The sequence below is a fragment of the Osmerus mordax genome, assembly GCF_038355195.1.
Source record: "Osmerus mordax isolate fOsmMor3 chromosome 21 unlocalized genomic scaffold, fOsmMor3.pri SUPER_21_unloc_2, whole genome shotgun sequence".
Taxonomy (NCBI): Eukaryota; Metazoa; Chordata; class Actinopteri; order Osmeriformes; family Osmeridae; genus Osmerus; species Osmerus mordax.
Window position 1 is genome coordinate 39,723 of NW_027120395.1, and position 20,000 is coordinate 59,722.

The following is a 20,000-nucleotide window of genomic DNA, read 5'->3' on the forward strand; positions in this document are numbered from 1 at the left end:
ATTATAAAATGTATATATATGCTAAATGACTAAATGTAAATGTAAATGTATATATATCGTCAGTAGCGCTTCCTCACTCTCGTGTCAGCTGATCGTAAAGTCGTCTGATTCGACCGACTTTCGTAAACACCTGCCAGCTACGCCAACGAAAATATATAATTAGCCAATGCCGCGGGGTGCGGTGGTAGCATATTGTTGCTGTCGAGTGAGTTAACTAGGCTAATTCAGAAAAAAAAAAAAGAATTTACTCTAAATAACAAGAGGTTTAAACACCTAAAAGTAGCACACTGTTTTTTTTCACAGTTAAAGGTTGTGGTAGATCCTGTGGTTTAGAGAGGAAACTACCATTCTATACTCAGCTTCAATGTTCCATTCTATATTAACGTCAAACATGTTTGTGCTAATAGAGTTGGGACCAGTAGGCCTGTGGGTTTTCCCTGTTCACCATAAACACCTTCCTCTGGTCTTCAGCGCAGAGACCAACGTGATTGAGACCTAAACCTGATGCGTCATCTATAGTCATCATGTCGTCATGGTTCTCTCCCAATCTTTCGATTGCAAATGTACTTCATAAACTCAACTCGGTTCGAGTCCGAGTCACTCCGTTAGTGAAGAGATGCCCTAATCACTGATGTTTGTCAGTTCCTCGCAGGACATTGAAAGTCTAGAACACTCAGCACTTCATAGAAACAATCCCCCCCCCCCCCCAAAAAAAAAAGACGTTTTGGTGGAACTGATAGGTGAGATAGCAGTGACCTCACTTCCCCCTAAGTGACCTCACTTCCCCTAGGCATGTGTTGTCACCAGGCATTGACGTGTTTTCTCACATATTCGTATGATAAAGAGTAGGCTTTTCTCTGAACGACATCAGTGCTTAACATCCTGCCTTGGGAGTGTGTGCGAGTGTGTGTGTGCGCGAGTGTGTGTGCGCGAGTGTGTGTGGGTGCGAGTGTGTGTGCGCGAGTGTGTGTGTGGGGAGTTGAGGAGGAAGGGGTTTTGTGGTCTTTTGTTGTTATTGGAAACAAACCCTCTCACACACTTACTGGGAAAGAAGGTAGATATGGGCCGACATGAAACCTGAGCTCATTCTGCTTCTATTCTCACAATGCTTGCATGTGGTGTGAGTGCGGTGTGTGAGTGTCTGTGCGTGTACGTGCGTCTGAGACACTGACCTTTACAATCGTTTCGGGCTGCCGATTCAAGGGAACTTCCCTTTAGTGTGTCTGAGAGATAGTGGGGGGGGGGAGAGAAAGAGAGATAGAGAGGGGGGGAGAGAGAGAGATAGAGTGGGGGGGTCTGGAGGGAGACAGGTGTGGAGAGGGAGAGAAAGAGGGAGGGAGGGAGGGAGCAAGGGAGAGTGGGAGAGTGGGGGGGGGGGCTGGAGGGAGGCAGGTGTGGAGGGAGAGAAAGAGGGAGGGAGGGAGAGAGAGAGAGGGAGAGAGAGAGAGAGAGAGAGAGTGGGGGGGGGCTGGAGGGAGACAGGTGTGGAGAGGGAACAGGTAGAGTTGGGTTGTGTGTGTGCAGGGAGAAATGAAGAGGGAAAGGCAGGATTGCCATGTTAACTCAGCATAGCTGTTGTCCTTTTATATACATACACACTGACAACCACTGGTCCAGAGTCAGTCTGTCCCAACCGCAATCAACCCTGATGTTTAGGGTCACTCATGCTTACTGTAATTGTGTTGTTAGTCTGTTGTTCTTATTTATTGTTGTTTTGCCCTATTTGATGATTTTGTACAGCACTTTGGTCGGCATTGGCTGTTTTTAAATGTGCTCTATAAATCAAAATGACTTGACTTGATGTAAACTCTCAGATCTGCTATATGGGGGTCAGATGGCTGAGCGGTTAGGGAGTCGGGCTATTAATCAGAAGGTTGTTGGTTCGATTCCCGGCCGTGACAAATGACGTTGTGTCCTTAGGCAAGGCACTTCACCCTACTTGCCTCGGGGAGAATGTCCCTGTACTTACTGTAAGTCGCTCTGGATAAGAGCGTCTGCTAAACGACTAAATGTATGAGTTTGCTCTAATCTGACCAAGGCAAACGCAACCTCACTCAAAACCTTTCAGATTGTTTATCTATCCTAAAACCAGTGTGTAGTCTCAATCCGAAATTCATGCTGATTGCAGGACTATGATACTGAAATTTCTACTGATACTGATTTTTGTGAAACAACGTATTTAATCAGAATTGTCAAAGCGTCATTCGGATGTATAATTCACAAGAATTTTGCACATTTATCATAATCGACAATCGATATCATCCCTCTTCACCTCTGCCTCCTCCCAAAACCATCACTCATTAATGTGTCTTAATCATCAATCGCCCTCTTGACCAATATTTGCCAGGACAAGGCTGATCAAGTCTTTCGAACTTGATTTTCAAGAAGTCAACAGTCTCACGATCAATTGCAGTCAATTCTCAAACGATCCGTTACACAAACTTTATTTTAATCATTCTGAATTCGTCTACATACCCAGTCAAGCTGACTTCAGTAGCCTACAAGTTTCCAATTAAAGTTTATCTCCGGGGAACGACAACCAGGACCCAAAATGTGTTACTGTGCTCCTCTTAACACGATCCAATGCCTTCATTGGTTTTGCCGTCATGACAAAAATCTGTTGTGGTTGTCTTAATTTAACCGACATTCTCAGTTACACTGAAACGAAGTGAAAAATCCCCTTTTGTGACTATGGTCTCCTTTTAGTCTTTGTTCCGTTTTAGTATCTTTAGTTTTCTTACGTCGTCATTATTTCAGTTAGAGCGTGTAAAAAAAAACAGGGACTTAACACAAAATGTTTTATGAAATTAGCTAAATGTTGATAAACCCACAAGACACTACCAATGTGTCACGTGGCTGCTTCAGAAGTGTATCAAACGAATCTGGAGTATTTATAAAATGTATATATATTTTCCTGGTTTGTCCAGACGAATAAACTACAGTTGCTCGCTCGATATAAATAGACACGTCTGCCACTTACCGGAGAGACGGAGACACTACAACAGCCCTCCGACCACTTTTCCCTTTCTCTCTCGCTTCTTCTGTCTGTGTCAAGAAAACCGCGAACAGAATAAATAAAGAACAGATTGTAATTCACGTGCATGCTTACTAAACCGTTGATCTGAACGGTACAGTACAAGGATACAGTACTGTATTGTGTTGTTGTCTCTGTGTGGTGTCAGGTATGCTGTCTGTGGTATTTATGATGGATTGAATGTGTTTTAATAACTGTCTACAAACAAATTTCCCCTAGGGGGATAAATAAAATTGATGTGATTATGTTTACACACCCAATAAAACACACAAGGATTCAATGCGTTTTTAAAGTAAATTTCTTCATTCTGCTTCATATCAAGAACACTCCATATGCCATACAAGAGAAGCTCCTTCAGAGTGTGTAGCGTCTTGTATCTCCCTCAAACAGTCAGATATATAAACCATGTGGCAGTGTATCTAACGCACACAGCTCTTCCTCGACGTAGATAAAACCATCGAGACGCAACTTCAGCACAAATGTTGGAATGTTTAAGCAGAGACATCCTATTCATGGTCTTCCTAGTGCACTTCATAATACACTCATGGTCTTCCTAGTACACTTCCTACTACAATCATGGTCATTCTAGTACACTTCCTACTACAATCATGGTCTTCCTAGTACACTTCATATTACACTCGTGGTGAGGTTGGTCTTGTAGTGTTGAGTGAGTCCGGTACAACTGTGCTCCTATTCACATTGCAACAACATAACATATTCTGAGGGAACCATCTTAAATTCCTGAAACATCTTGGCTCATTATCCACCAAATCCCATGTCCCTCTCTTAGGACATCAGAAAATAAGGTAACATGGTTTTATCTGGAGTCTGCTGAAGTCGACGACATACACCCTCTCTTAGGCTCTCACTCCCCAGCACTGAGGTTCAAATGTCAGGTCCTTTTTTCTGATCAAGAACACGCTTCCTTAAATCTTATTCTATGGTATTGGGGATCAGAACCATCCTCCCATGAACCCATCACAAAAGTACCTTCTTCTTAATCCTCTTCCTCCCTTTACCCTTCTCAGATGTGTCCGTCTTTGTTGACATCCTCCCCCCTCATCAAATCACAGGTGCCAGCCCCCCCCAACTCGCACTTCCTCCTCCTCCTCCACCAATCACAGGTTCTAGCCCCCCCAACTCGCACTTCCTCCTCCTCCGCCACCAATCACAGGTTCTAGCCCCCCCAACTCGCACTTCCTCCTCCTCCTCCACCAATCACAGGTTCTAGCCCCCCCAACTCGCACTTCCTCCTCCTCTGCCACCAATCACAGGTGCTTGCCCCGCCCCTCCGAGAGGACGTGCTCGGGCACGGCGCGGGTGTACCACTCTGACCACGCCCCGTCGTACACCGCCACGCCGGGGTGGTCGCACTCGTGAGCCGCCAGCGCCACCTGGCACGCCGTGACGCCCGAGCCGCAGGTCACGGAGAGCGGCCGCGACAGATCCACGCCCGCACGGGCGAACAGCGCCTGGAGGTCGTCCTGGGACAGGAAGTGACCCGAAGGAGACAGGAAGGAGTGGAAGGGCATGCTGAGGGAGCCTGGGATGTGGCCGGGTTCGGTGTCTGTGGGATGGAGACAGAGAGACAGAGAGACGGGTTGAAGACAAATTCTTAAGTTTAATCACAGTATTTTTTTTTTAAACTTTTTCCACACTCAAGTGAAAGAGCGTGGTGAAAAACAAACATCATGTCACCTGACACCGTCACACTAAAAGCTAGTGAACGTGGTATCATGTCTGTCTCTGGAGCTATCATGTCTGTCTCTGGAGCTAGACCCACTAAATGGGTCAAACTTAACCCTTCAGGTCAAGGTACAGTACGTGTGTGTACGCATGGTGAAGTGCATGTGGAGTGTGAGAGAAGAGAGATAAATGTGTAATTTGTCAATTCAGCACTTCGCCTGTATAGGGCACCATAATATGTTGATAGCGTGTGCCTTGTGAGCCTGTCTTTGACCTACGACCCCTGACGGTTAGTTTGCCTATCGGCTAGAGCACACAGACTACGTATGAGGAAGTCGTCCACTCAGCAGATCTTTTGACAGATTAAGTCCACCACAAGACTAAAAACTGGGTCAACATGATCGGCACTCAATTTATCTCATCACCTTGGAATATCTATTCTGGTCACATTTATCCCAACAGGGTAGTTGGGATAAATGTTCAACTGTTTAGAACTTTGATTAATCGGCCCGTTTTGGTCTAAATAAATCGCGCAAACGTGAAACCATAACACGATTCTGTGGTGGCAGTCACTCGTTTGGAAACCTAATTTTATGCATTTGACATGCATGGTGCACAAATTTACATACATGCACAAATTTAAGTAGGCTAAGTGTCTCTTCTATGTGAACTTACTGTCTCTAGGTTCGGGGTCGACTCCACGGAACCTCCCTGAGGGCCTAGCATCCACCACCTGGAACCTCTTAGTCTCCAGGTTCTCCAGGATATCTTCGTACGTCTTCACCCAGGAGCGGTTCAAAGACGCCCTGAACTCGGTCGCTTCTGGTCTGATGTACTTGTCACTCAATGGAAGTCCTTCCAACTCCCAGTTCTTGAGTCCCCCGTTCAGAACCGAGACCCAACTGTGCCCAAACACCCGGAACATCCACCACACGCGGGGCGCAGAGAACACACCGAAATCGCTTGCGTCGTATACCACGACGTGTGTGTCGTTCTCCACACCCAAGTTCCCCACGTAATCTGCAAAAGCATTCTCGGAGGGAAGCATGTGATCCAGGGGAGATGTTTTATCGCAACATTGGTCGATGTCAAAGAACGCTGCGCCAGGAATGTGCTTCTTTTTGAACTCGCGTTTAGCGTTGCGCCGGAGTTTGGGCAAGAACCAAGAAGCGTCCACAACGCGCATCTTGGGTACGGTCTGCTTACACTTCAGGGCTTCGGCCAGCCACTTCGAAGCAACAAGAGCTCTAGATTGAAGCGCCATCATGCAGGTACAAATGCCAACCGCGAAGGAGGAAAAGTGCGTTAAATTCAGCTGATAAGTAGGCTATTGAGCGTGCCCAGGAGATAACACGCCCCCAAACCAGCCTGTAGCAAGAAGCCAAACTTAAATAGGGGCGTTACCATGGAATATCGTCCACCAACATGTATCGAAATTCAAAACAACAAGGAAGGAAAATTAACTATTATATAACTTTTGTGTAGATTATCTCATTTTTATGCATTAATGTAAATGTTGTGTACAGTATTTTGGTTCATTCAGTCACTGAATGAATCATGCAGCGAACTTTTTGATGAATGCTTTGCGGGAACGGTCGTTCTCTGAACATACAATCCACCCGGACAATATAAACGAAACACAATTCGCCGGAAGTTATACTCGCATGTAATTTTCACAGAAAGTATTCAGAAAACTGATTTTTAAGAGTTGCGAACAACTTATAAAGTATTATATAGAATATTTTACTGTAGAATGTCGGCGTCAATGATAAGGAGAGGACTGGAGCTGCTAAGCAATGACATCAAAGGTAAATAATCCCATTATTTAGCCAGCTAGCACGTTCACGCTAGCCAGCATATTCGTTAGATCCATTGCGGGGACGTTCTTATAATCTTAAAACATTTACCTGTCAAGTGAACCTGAGTAGTAACCTTTGAAATGCCACTATTTCAAATACAAAACACTCATTGTTGCCTCTTCTCAACCTCGTTTTATATCGACCTTGTCCTCTCCTTACCCATGACAAAACCAGACACTAGTAAGAAGCAGAAGGGCCAGTCTAAGAAGACTCAGACGCCGGGGAAAGCTAAGGTAATGGATCTGGTCGGCACCAACAGGCAGGGCGTCAGTAAGCAGGTTCGGCGGCTACAGGGTCGTCTAGGGACGGGGAAGGCCAAGACCACTGTCAAAGACAAGAGGATTAAATCTGCCGTGGGTGAGTTGGCGGTGTTTTAAACAAAACATGGCACAAATGAAATCGTGAATTATGTATCAGTCCACATGTATCGGACACTACCTGTGCATATTGAATCTTGTTATGGAACAGACTGATTTTTTTTGTCTTATAGTGTGTGCGAGAGACTTTAACGCTCATTTTCTGTTTCTCTTTCCCAGAGGAGTTTAAGAAGAAACAGCCGAAGAGTCAGCTTAGCAAGAACCTCAGCCTCTTCCTGGGAACTGGCTACAAAACGACGGAATCAGACACCAAGAAGGTTTGGCATATAATTAGTGAAGTAGACTTCTTTAATAGCCTTCTTTAGGAATGTTGTTAATCATCCTCAGCAGATAAGATCCGTATTTTTGATGAACTTGCCTCATATTTTATTGGAGTAAATGTTGTCAGCTTAATGATGATGAAGACTTCCCAAGTATGTTTTTTGTGCTCACCCAGATCTTTAACCAACACTCTGGACGTCAGTCTCGGTACCATCCAGACCCTCACGTCAAAAAGGCTCCAGAACCGGAATCTGCCTTCACAGAAGAGGAGTTCCAACAGTTCCAGAAAGAATACTTTGGCAGAACTGTGGAGGATTCCAACTAGATCCCCAATGGATGTTTCCATTGTATTGTGTTTTATTCCTATCTGATCAGTTCTATTCTGAACTGAATTCCAAAGACACTGGGCTGTGCACTATGGAACAATTCTCCTGAAAGAAGAGACAACCTTTTTCAACAAGGCTTGTTCTTTTTGAAAGACCGACTGTAGTTCGTCCTCCGTCTCCGAGGAGGATGAACACAAGAAGGGCTACAATGCTTGCATGTTGCCTGTTAGTTTTGAAATTGACTTTTCATTTATTTTGACAAGGCTATTAGAAATTGTAATAACAATTAAACACATTTTGCAATGATAAGTTTTACACGGTAAACATGCTTGTTTTAAATCAAATTATGTAGAGGTCAGACATATTCAGAACGGGTATTTGTTAAAACGATGGCATTAAATCACAAACCACAACAATACCGCAACTACTACTTAAACTAGAGACCAAAAGAGATGCAGCCTCATGATTCATAGATGCCTAACCACACCTAAGTAGTTATGTTTTCATAACCTCAAACCTTTAACTCTCGTGCTGCCTTCGGGTCACATGACCCAAAGGTTCATAACGAACCATCATTGTGTTTACCCAATTTTACCCAATACAAAAACAAATAAAAATAATTTTCTTTTAACCTTCGCAATGTGGGGGGTCTGAGACAGCCCAACGGTTAAAAGAAAATGCTTCACTTTGTTTTTGTATGCAGTAAAGTTGTCGCAATACGACGGTGGGTCACAATGACTGATGGGTCAGAATGACCCGAAGATAACACAAGGGTTAAGTAAAACTTGAATCAGTGTCAGTCTATGTCATGATGAAAGGTAGGATCAGGTCAATGTTAGACAGTGACTGAAAGACTGGCTCATCCTGGAGATGGCAGTGCCCTCTGTAGGCACACAAGAATCCTCTCTAGTTAGTCTCCTCCCTCTCTCTACCTCCCTCTCTCTCCACCTTCCTCTACCTCTCTCTACCTTCTTCTCTCTTTCCCTCTCTCTCAACCTTTCTCTCTACCTCGCTCTCTCTCTACCTTTCTATCTCTACCTCTCTCTACCTTTCTGTCTACCTCCCTCTCTTCCTCTCTCTGGGTGTTGATGCTCTGCAGGACAGACCTATCTGCACAAAACACACTTTCAGTGTAGAAGGAAGATTCAAGCTGCTGTCATGAAAAAGGTAAAGGACCTTCCAACTTAACTGTTGAAGTTTATGTATTGAAGCATTTGCCATATGTGTGTTAAAGCACTCTTTTTTTAAAGAGTTAATTTATCAGAAGTGCTTTTTGACAGCTTCAATGCACATATTGTAAATGTGATAAAATATATATATGCATATCCTTTTTAAGCGTTAAGTTTAATATTTTAGAAAATGTGGTATAAATTAATTGCATGTTGCAATTGTGTTATTGTTTTCTTGTAAAAGCATAAATGGAGTTATGGCAGGGAGCTTATACACAATGTTGATACTCAATTGCATAGCTATATCATGCAGGAGTAACATGAATTGGTCCTGTCTTCCAATAGATACACAAGTATTATATAAAACCCGTAATGAAATCATGTTTTTTATATATTTATTTAAATAACTTGTGTAAAATTAAATGGTTGTATCGTAAACAAGATAATAGGTGAAAGTGAAAGTGTCTGGTGATTATCTGACAGTATGATCAAACTTGTTAAACAGGTAAGATTTACAATCCCTTTCATGTTTACTCACCAAGGACACATAGCATGACAGAAAACAATTAAAAGTGTAAAGAAATATAAATCCTTGAGTACTGCACAAGTATCAGGATAGTAAAAAAATAAATCATAAAGTATTCAACCTATAATTTGAAAACTATGTATATGTATTTGATGTTCTTGATTTTAATATATATATAAAATCAAGAACATCAAATACATTTTAATACATTTATTTTTCAAAATATAGGTTTTATACTTTGATTTATTTTTTTATAAAACCAATTAATCTAAAAACAAACAGGACTTTTATAAGGGGTATATGAAGACAGTTGTATGTAGTTGAACAAGGACAGCTTTGCAGTGGGTCTTTTTCAAAACAGGACATACCTACATAACCGAGACCTTCTCCCCCATGTAGTTTCCACCCTCAGACCTGAAACCAAGGACCTGCTACCAGGATAGTCCTGGAAAGGGAGTCCTCAAACCTCAGCAGAGATTGAGCTACACCTCTCCCCCAACCTCCCCCTTAGACTCACCTGAGAAGGAAGGGGGAGAGATGGTAAGACGGTCCCTAGACAGACTGGTACTCTGTTAGTTGGAAGATGTCATGTGTTCACTTAAAAAAAAATCAAAATCAACATGTGGGAGGGACAGGGGCTGGCGGGGGGGGGGGGGGGGGGGGGATCTGCAGGGGTGATTAACCCTTTGGATCTGCAGGCAAACCACTGAGCTGCACAACGCCAGTTTTGTCTGGGGAATAGGTTTCATTATACAAGTTTTTAATAACAAGTCTGCCAGGAAGTTGTCGTCTCCCCCCCCCCCCCCCCCCCCTCACAAACACGCACACTTTTTTTTTTATACACGTGAAAAAAACTGACCCACCCACATTTGAAAACAAACCGACTCCCCCAGAGTTCTGTGATGTGAGGCTGAGTGTCCTGCTGTTCTGCCTCCAGACTGACTTCTCAGATGACAGGCCCCTGACCGTCGCTGAGAAGGTAAGGCGACTGGAGAGTTTTTCCAGCCCTGGAGGATGTGACACGCCTGAAGGATTTGACACGCCTGGAGGAAGTGACACGCAGGACTCAAGTAAAGGCATCTCGAGACGCCTGATGCTCGTCAAGGTCGGTCTTTATTTATTTTTGGGGCTGAATCATTCAATTTTTTTGTTGTGCTAACTTGGGGCGGATGGAATGGGAAAGTAAATGTACTTTCTTGGCACGATTCCTGTTTTTTTCACTAGTTGTTAGTTTAGTTTGTTACGCAGCTAACAAAACATATCACGGTTACCGATGTTCAGATTGTAGCATTTTTGTTTCTGTGGAGACTGTTGACATGTTGGGCCACCGTTGTGAAGTTGACAGGTCCTGTCACCTTTCCTCCAGGTCGGTGAGGGTGACTCCAAAGGACCTGTCTTCAACCAGGACCCAGCCTCTCACACGTATAAACGTGTGGTTGCCAAGGATAACAGGGTGACACACATCACTTGCTTGGTTACAAACATTGACAGTTCAGATCAGTGTTGTGAAAGAATCCAGATCACTATGTGATTACAAACAACATTTTCACGATACAATTATTAGTATTCTAAAAAAGAAAAGGAAAATTCCTAAATGCTTTGACAGTATGATTTATTATATTTGTGCAATTAAACTAGTCAACAATTCCCCAAATGTGAGTCAAAGTCAAATGAGCTTCTGGTTATCAATTCCTGTAATTTACCCTGGTCTGATATCCATGCAAAATACATCTTATCAATGTTTAGGACAGTTACAGTTATAGATCATTATTTAGTTTTTGATGGGTTGCAGTTGAAAGTCATAATTTTTCCGAACAGGTTATAGTTGAAGGTGACTATTTGGTTTTTCTGAACAGGTTACAGTTAGAGATTATGGACACTGCAAAGAGGTTGCTGTGGAATCTCGTACGGTGAGAGAATGAGCAGCCGTTGTGGCCACATGCACTCACTGAGCTTGACTCCTGGCTTCCTAGCTAATGTGTCTCCTGCTAAAATAACAAATCAGGGAGTCAGGTGGCTGAGCGGTGAGGGAGTCGGACTAGTAATCCGAAGGTTGCCAGTTCGATTCCCGGTCATGCCAACTGACGTTGTGTCCTTGGGCAAGGCACTTCACCCTACTTGCCTCGGGGGAATGTCCCTGTACTTACTGTAAGTCGCTCTGGATAAGAGCGTCTGCTAAATGACTAAATGTAAATGTAAACAAATCATTCATTTTTTTAAGGATGACTTGCTTGGTTCAAGGTTGCTAACAAGGACCTTGTGTAATTCTATAATACAACCACTTCCTTGTAGATTAACCATTACATTTACTTCTAAAATACATAAAATCTGTGCCTGAGGGAATGGACTATCTCAGTTGTAGTTAGATTACTAAAGCGTTATTTTATATCTAAACTCTTTCAGGTAATAATGCATCAAACATCCTATAAGGTTGTGAGCCAGAGCCCTCCTCCTCTTCCTCCTTTCAGACAGACTTCAGTCAGCACTTGTCGTGAGGGCAAACAACTCCAACGAAACGATAACATCAAGGTGTTGTAAACAAACTCCCAACTGTTACAGACAGGCTTTAGACTTTAGAATGTGTATCGTCTTTGGAATGTTCCTTTGTTTGTTTAGGAATGTTCTTCTATTGTTCTAGGCCGATCCGGAGTTCCTAATGGAATGGTGGAAGACAGTGATTTGTAAGCAATAGAAGGACAGGTTCTGGAAGCTTGATAGTGGCAGGTTAACCACTGAATAATCAGGGACCTATTTCAAAAACACACGTTTACAGTTTAAACTTTTTCTTTCTATTTTGTTAATTTAGCATGGGAAGACCTGGAAAATCAACTATTAAAACATGGAGAGGCAGCGTAAGTAATATATTACACATGCACAAATAAGACTGCTTAATCCTCAAGCTACAGAGTTTTTGGACACTATTTTTGTTCCTACCCTGAACATGTTTATTTCCCCATTAAGGTTATTTTCAATAAGGAATAATCAAAAAATATAGTTTGGATATTTGTTTTTCTTACTGAATGGTATATTTCTCCCTGTGAAGGTTATTTGATGTGAAAGCAGAGAGGATCTGTCATGCATTGCTGCTGTATGAACAGCTCTTGAACAAGAATGGGGAGTCCCTGAACAACAACATCACTGAGCTGTTCAGCATCGCAGATAACCTGGACAAGGTCTCACACACACACGCACACACAAATGGACGCATGCACTTGTGTACACACACACGCACACACACACTTGTGATGTAACGTGCATCAATATGCCTTCACTTACATTTAGTCATTTAGCAGACGCTCTTATCCAGAGCGACTTACAGTAAGTACAGGGACATTCCCCCCGAGGCAAGTAGGGTGAAGTGCCTTGCCCAAGGACACAACGTCATTTGGCATAGCCGGGAATCGAACCAACAACCTTCTGATTAATAGCCTGACTCCCTAACCGCTCAGCCATCTGACCCCCTTCACTTACGAAAAGGTAACGATCGGAAAAGAAAAAGGAAAAAAATTGACATGAATCCGCTGTGATTCAAACTCCGCCCCAGGTGTCCAAGGGCACTAAGATCGCTGGCATCACTGGAGGCGCCACGAGTGCCGTGGGCGGGATCGCGGCCGTGGCTGGCGTGGTCCTGTCCCCGTTCACATTCGGGGCCTCGCTCGCCCTCACCGCCATCGGGGTCGGCGTTGCCACGGCAGGAGGCGTCACCGGTGCATCGGCCGCCATCGCACACAAAGTGAGTGGCCGCTCTCTCCTCCTCTAACTGTATTTCCAACTACTGTCTGTGTTCTCAGGAAATATATGTATTTATATTTTTTTTTTTATACATCCCAAACTCCTTTAGAGAATAAGCTACACATGATTCAGGATAATAAGGATGTCATTTTCCATCTCCTTTAGAGAATAAACACAATCTGATGACCGGTTAACCACTGAACTCTGCGCCTGTTCAGGTTTAAGATGTTTCTACCCATGAGTCACCTGGTCTCTTCTTCTCCTCTCCTCAGGTAAGCGTCACACAGGACAGGAAGAAGATAGAGACCGTCATCAAGGACTACAGGGCCCACGTGGACGACCTCGAGGCCTGCCTGGCGTTCATCAACAGGGGGGTTGGGTCCCTGAGGAAGCACAACCTGGCCGTCCTGACTGGGGTCCACACCAAGGCAGTGAGGGTGGCCAAGGTAGAGCCAGACCCACACTGTCACTACCTTCATGACCTCATTTTCTTTCTCCTTCCCCTAATTTGCCACACTGTGAGTCTTGATTGAAGCTTCGTCATTGGGGAGAGTAGACTTGAGTATGGCGACAGTTATAGATTGATAAGGTGGTGATGGGGATGGCTTTTAACGTCATTATCATCCTTATTGTCATTACCGTAATCATCTTCATTATTATCCTTACCACCATCATTATAACTATCATCATGATATCACTATCATCATGATTATCACTACCACCATCATTATCACTACCACCATCATTATCACCACCACCATCATTATCACCACCACCATCATTATCACTACCACCATCATTATCACCACCACCATCATTATCACTACCACCATCATTATCACCACCACCATCATTATCACTACCACCACCATCATTATCACTACCACCACCATCATTATCACTACCACCACCATTATCACTACCACCATCATTATCACTACCACCATCATTATCACCACCACCATCATTATCACTACCACCACCATCATTATCACTACCACCACCATCATTATCACTACCACCATCATTATCACCACCACCATCATTATCACCACCACCATCATTATCACCACCACCATCATTATCACCACCACCATTATTATCACCACCACCATCAATATCACCACCACCACCATCATTATCACCACCACCATTATCACCACCACCATCAATATCACCACCACCACCATCATTATCACCACCACCATTATCACCACCACCATCATTACCCTCCTCTTTGTCTTCTCCCCCAGGTGGTAGAGGTGGCAGGGGACAGTGCCAGGGCCATGGATGCCAGCAGCAAGGCATCAGGCGTGCTGAATGGCTTCTCCCTGGGCATGGACTTATTCTACTCAGACAAGGACAGACAGAAGCTGAAGAAAGGCCTGGAGTCCAAGTTCGCCAAGAAGCTGCGCCAAGTGGCCGGGCAGCTGCAAGACGGGCTGAAGGAGCTGGTGAAGGTGAAAGACATGTATAAGGAGCTGGTGAAGGAGTGAAAGACATGTATAAGGAGCTGGTGAAGGAGTGAAAGACATGTATAAGGAGCTGGTGAAGGAGTGAAAGACATGTATAAGGAGCTGGTGAAGGAGTGAAAGACATGTATAAGGAGTTGGTTCCTGACGGCACGGTTGGCTTTTGGTGTGAAATGGGGTTTGTTTGGGTTGTTTTTACATTTGTATGTTTGATGTTTTTAATCTTACAAAATGTTGTCCACTTTTACACCTATATAATATTTTATGTTGCTGACCTCTTATGTAATGTTTTACACTTATATCATGTTTTATGTTTATACACTTGATTCCTTTTCTGTCTCTGCCTCATTTTGACTGTTGTGAATGTGGGCCTACCTACTGATGTACCTAGGACTTGTTGAGAGATGAGAGAACCTTTCAATCGATCCAGTTTGAGACGATTAGCTAGATTTATGTCTAGTCTTGGAGCAGTTTCCCCATCGTCGACTCGTACTACACCCACCCAGTCTAAACTCAGTGACCTATTTGTCAAATAGTAATACATAAAAACGTTCTGCCACCAGAGGGCAATCGTGCATATGTAACCTGCCATCAACTGCCTGTAGTTTTAGGTTGCAGTTATTTTGGCATTTAAATGAAAGAGAAATATCTGCATTGGTTGTCTATCTTTACCCACAGCCACTATGACTAACTGTAAAGACTATATTGTTATATTCTTGTAGTTGAACAATTTGGGGTTATCACTGTGATTGTGGATGACGGGTGGCATATTTTACATAAAAAAATATATCTTCTTGATTTTCTTTATACATCTTTGTTGATGCCATTTAGTTATACATGTATACTTTTGAAAAGGGACCTTCATTATTTAGGGATCTATTTGACCTTATAAAAAAATAAAAAATGATAAATTATATATGCTATTACTAATAAAGTACTGTTCAATTTGTATCTGTAATAGTTTTTTTTTTCTGGGAGCCAATGTTTACATTTAGCATATGACCTATATTTTGTAAGGACATTGTGGTTTAAGGATCTACTTCAAGTAGAAGAACATTTTCTCAGCCAATCACAAGCTACGTAGGCGGCGGAGTGATCCAAGGGAAATTTTTTGAGCGGAGGGATGCGCATGGGTGTGATGCAACCGTATATAAACAGAGGTGACTTTTTGGGATCGTTTTCGCACTTCTTCAACAAACAAGACTCATTATCATTCCGAGCTGTGAGCTCTCCCGCGTAAAATGGCTGTTTAAAGGCGTGCAGCGGCTTCCTTAGCAGCGGCAACAACCAGGCAGTGCAACGGTCAAGTGCACTTGTTGTTTAAGGCAAAATGGCGTAAGTAGAAACTATAAATGTTTTTCTTATAGTTCGTGATCTGTGGTTTTCAACTCCATATGGTGGCCGACAGGCGTGGCTGGGACCCTGCCCCCACCCCTAGCAACAACACTACTATCTGGATTTGTCAACACGGGTTGACAATGCCTTATCGATTATACGTTATCCAAATATCTGCTACTATGCACTAACGCTACTGATTTGTTGTTTTGTTATTTTTGTTGTCTTGTTATTTTTACCTTTGCTGTCAACTAAGTACAGGCGATTTGCCAAAACATTCAACAGTTAAGCTAAGCCGGCAATGTCAGCAAACAGATCGTTGCAAATAATGTGGTAATTACAAATAGTGTTACAAATAACGTTACTACCGGCTCAGAGTCAAGATTGTCATCTGTCCAATGACCATGGTGTGAAGCGAGGTCAGCAATTTCCTCCTGAAAATAGTCAGCCAGCATTTCCTATTCAGCTGATCAGCCCTATTCAATGACAAGTGCGCATTTGGCCAAGTTAACCAAATACGTCTGATTTGCTGATGAATGACATTTTCGGCTAGAATGTAACGTCATGGCTAGCCTGCCAGCACATTTTGTGATATTGTCCGGCGTCATATTAACTAATGTTAAGTTATTGTACCATGTATGAATTGATACAAGACAACGTGGCACTTTCAAAATGGCGCACACTTGGCTTTCCCTGCCCGCTCCACTTTCACGACAGATGGTAGTGTTGTGAAAATGGCTGTTATCCCCCCCCCGCGCCGCTTCGGGGAAGAGGCGGGGTTACCGGCCAACTATGACCAAATTAGGAAATGTTATGCCCCCGCGGTGGGCGGAGTCTTGCCCGTCACAGACTTTCCATTGACAGGTCTAGACAAGAATAGCGCACGCGCTCGCACTGCCGCGCACGCAAACACACTGTCCTCGCTGTGTTGCTAAATAGTGTCACGGAGTAGTCAGACTCAGGAAATTAGTAATTTCGTGCAAAGAAGACATCAAACGGAAAGGGCACGTTTCCAACATAGAAGATGGGTTTCCTTGTTGATACAGATCTTGTGAAACCAGTTTCAGATTGTTGTCCGTTCATGTGGCACCAACCAAATGTAGTTTCTCGATCACCACACTTCCTTATGGCACACCAGTCTGGTTTTAGTCATGATTAAAATGATTGTGGTGTTACTAGTAAGACGTGAGTCACTGAAGGAAACACATTCTAAAATGGGAGATCAGTTTCAGGTTAAACTTTCAAGGAAATAAAAGCATTGTCATGTGTATTAAAAATACAACGAAGTGTTATTATCTCTGGGGGACACATCCTCCACACACACAAATGTATACATTAATATATAATGTATAAGTATACCTTACACAATAACATATATATATAAACCTTACACAATAACATGTCTGTTACATTCCTGATGTGAATGTAACCACTGTTAATAAAGTTACCCCTTTTTTTTATTGTTATGGTTTTTAACCATCACACCTCCTGTTTTCCCTTCTCCCCCTCTCTTCTCTACCGTCCTCTCCCCTCTCTCCTCCCCCCTCTCCTCCCAGGTCTCTCTCAGCATCCCCCCTCAGCTTTGCTGTAGTGGACAGCAGGACAGACTATCTGAACTCTATACTACCGTCGTTATCGTGGACCCCTGACTTCCTGTCTCCTGACAGCCTCGTACGGGAACACCTGAAAAGCAGCAGCAGCCATGTCTCTGAGCAGTCAGCTGGCACTGGAGGACATGGGGGGTCTTCTCTTAGGTGAGGGGGGGTTGATTGGGACTTTGGAGGGATGGTGGTGGACATGAAGCTTTGAGATTGGGAGGAGGTGAGGGTGGTGTATTTGAAGCGGGGGGTTCCAGGGAGGAGGTGAGGGTGGTGTATTTGAAGCGGGGGGGTTCCGAGGGTGGTGTTTGTGGTGTTGGGGTAGGTTGTTTTACTAAGGACTGGTGGGCTGCTACAGTCCTGATCTCGGCAGTACCTGCCGAGAGATACTGGGTCTTGTTGTGTAGTTAGTTAACTTGGTGAAGGTGTTTTGTTGTGTGTGAGGTAGTGGATGTTAACATGTGCTCCCTTCCTCCCAGGCCCCTCGTTTCTGACGGCTGACCCCATGGGGCCCCTTCTGGACCAAGATGAAGAGGAAGCTCTCTCTCCCTCCTCATCCCTCTCTTCCCAGGGAAGGACACCGCCTTCGCCCCCCCTCTCTTTCTCCTCCTCCTCCTACGCCTCCTCTCCCTTCTCCTCTTCCACCCCTCCTCCCTCCCCTCCTCCTCCCTTCCACCCCTCGTTCCTGGAAAGCAAGGCCGGGGCAGACGTCCTCTCTCTCCCCTGGCTGGGCGAGGGCGATCTGCTCGACGCCCACGTGGGACTCGACGGTGGCAAAGGTGAGACTCCGCCCCCCCCCCCCTCGCACACACCACACCCAGAGATACACTACCGTCGTTATAACTGAGGTCTATCGACACGGAGGCGTTTAATCTGCAGTTGCGTCACCGTCACCATCGTTCAGATATGGTCGTCAAAGAGTTTTTATTACACAGACAGGGACACCATTGTCATCGTTTCTAGGCGTGTCATTATTTGAGTCGTCGCCCTTGTAGGAAGTAGGTAGGTTATGCGGGGTGTTGTATGACCAAGTGGAGCAGTCAGTGGGGTCTAGATCTGTCCTTGAAGAGTCGACAGGGATGGGTGGAGGTGTTTTGTTGGTACTTGTGACCCAGATCCTTTATCACGAGAGGTTAAGTGTTGTGACTGCCTGCTGTAGTATTTCCTGGGGGAGGGGGAGGGGGGGGGGTCGTAAAACACTCTACAACCAACTGTCTAGTTTATCATTAACCTTTTAATCTGTCGGTGGTGATTAGCGTGTGTGTGTGGTGAGACTTGAGAATATGCGAGACTTTCCCGGAGCTGGTTAAGCAGGTGGATGTGCTGGATGAGTGACCCATGTCTCAGATGTCTCTGTTGTTGTTTGGCGATGCTTCAGGAAGCAGTTCACATTTATCATTAATGTAGATGATCAGTCAGCGATCCTTTTCTCTCTGTGAGTCTCACTGGGAGTTTTCCCCGTCTTCCTTGAGGTGTAGGGTTGGTTGAGGGCCAGTTCTATGGACGTACATAAAGCCCTCTGTGACATTGCTTGTAAAAGGAAAAAAAGAAGGGCTGTAGGAATAACATTTGATTGATCCCTCCCTTCCCCTCCACCAGAGGATGCGTTCTCCGGTATGGACTGGATGACGGAGAAGATCGACCTGAGCGACTTTGACCTGGAGTCCCTGATGGGCTCCTGTTCCCCGGGCAACCCTCCCAGCTCCCCCGAGGAGCTGCTGGCCTCCCTGGAGAGCCACTTGGACCTGGAGCCCTTCGCCGCCCTCCCGGCCCAGCCCGGGGTGCTCGACCTGGGCCTGCCGCTGGCCCACCTCCCCCCCGTCCCCCTGGATCTCCCGCTCCCAGAAGAGGAGATGGAGATGGAGGGTGAGGAGGAGCCGGTGCTCGAGGTGGAGGAGTGGAAGTCTGAGCCTCGCTCTCCCGCTCCCCTCTCTCCCGCCCTCTCTCCCGCTCCCCTCTCTCCCGCCCTCTCTCCCGCTCCCCTCTCTCCTGCCTTCACCCTGGAGCTGGGATCTGAAGTGGACGTCCTGGAAGTGGACAAGATCACCACCACCATCATCCCCGAGGCCGGCCTCCAGACCCTCGCCACCCCCATCCTCCTCTCCCTCTCCCCCTCCGCCACCTTCATGGTGGTCCTCACCCCCAAGGATGAGCCCGCCCTCCTCCACACCTCCCCACCCCCCTCGTCCTCCTCTCCCTCCAGCGACTCCGAAAGCGACTCCGGCATCGACTCCTCCGTCTCTGGCTCTCCCGCTCGCCGCTCCTCCTCTCCTCCTCCGCCCCCCTCCTCCTCCGCCGGTGGATCCTGCCGCACCAAGCCCTACTCCAAACCCTCCCCCTCCTCCGTCTCCCCCAAGGTCAAATCGGCGGGCGGCGGCGGGGGGCCGCCCAAGGTGGTGGAGAAGAAGCTGAAGAAGATGGAGCAGAACAAGACGGCGGCCACACGCTACCGTCAGAAGAAGAGGGTGGAGCAGGACGTGCTGAACACGGAGCTCTGCGGGCTGGAGAGCAGGAACCGCGAGCTGGCCGAGAAGGCCGAGTCCATCAGCCGGGAGATCCAGTACCTCAAGGACCTGATGGAGGAGGTCCGGTCAGCCAAGACCCGGCGGGCCGCCCCCAAGCCCC

The 20,000-nt window shown here is 45.4% G+C and overlaps 4 protein-coding genes across 4 annotated transcripts in view; 3 read left to right on the forward strand and 1 right to left on the reverse strand.

Annotated features, from left to right (window-relative positions):
• Positions 1-3,316: 3,316 nt before the first annotated feature.
• Positions 3,317-6,014, reverse strand: LOC136938911 (3-mercaptopyruvate sulfurtransferase-like). Its single transcript, XM_067231827.1, has 3 exons — positions 5,396-6,014; positions 4,300-4,601; positions 3,317-4,143 (listed from the first exon to the last, which is right to left on the reverse strand). Exons 1-2 carry the CDS (start codon positions 5,985-5,987, stop codon positions 4,303-4,305), a joined length of 891 nt encoding a protein of 296 aa, XP_067087928.1. The 5' UTR covers positions 5,988-6,014; the 3' UTR covers positions 3,317-4,143; positions 4,300-4,302.
• Positions 6,015-6,344: 330 nt separating this feature from the next.
• Positions 6,345-7,852, forward strand: rps19bp1 (ribosomal protein S19 binding protein 1). The gene is made up of 4 exons (XM_067231825.1): positions 6,345-6,528; positions 6,754-6,936; positions 7,116-7,213; positions 7,393-7,852. Exons 1-4 carry the CDS (start codon positions 6,474-6,476, stop codon positions 7,540-7,542), a joined length of 486 nt encoding a protein of 161 aa, XP_067087926.1. The 5' UTR covers positions 6,345-6,473; the 3' UTR covers positions 7,543-7,852.
• Positions 7,853-8,593: 741 nt separating this feature from the next.
• Positions 8,594-15,378, forward strand: LOC136938910 (uncharacterized). Its single transcript, XM_067231826.1, has 12 exons — positions 8,594-8,710; positions 9,638-9,778; positions 10,176-10,343; positions 10,605-10,691; positions 11,095-11,148; positions 11,642-11,767; positions 11,877-11,919; positions 12,045-12,090; positions 12,282-12,411; positions 12,783-12,971; positions 13,243-13,416; positions 14,224-15,378. The coding sequence occupies exons 1-12, from the start codon at positions 8,702-8,704 to the stop codon at positions 14,464-14,466; spliced, it is 1,410 nt and encodes a 469-aa protein (XP_067087927.1). The 5' UTR covers positions 8,594-8,701; the 3' UTR covers positions 14,467-15,378.
• A 258-nt stretch (positions 15,379-15,636) lies between these two features.
• The window catches only part of atf4a (activating transcription factor 4a), a 5,406-nt gene continuing 1,042 nt past the window's right edge, over positions 15,637-20,000 (forward strand). Inside the window, exons 1-4 of the mRNA XM_067231819.1 lie at positions 15,637-15,777; positions 17,334-17,531; positions 17,855-18,154; positions 18,975-20,000. The exon at positions 18,975-20,000 is cut by the window's right edge and continues 1,042 nt beyond it. Coding sequence (XP_067087920.1) covers positions 17,480-17,531; positions 17,855-18,154; positions 18,975-20,000 — 1,378 coding nt within the window. The 5' untranslated portion in view covers positions 15,637-15,777; positions 17,334-17,479. The remainder of the gene's footprint in view (positions 15,778-17,333; positions 17,532-17,854; positions 18,155-18,974) is intronic.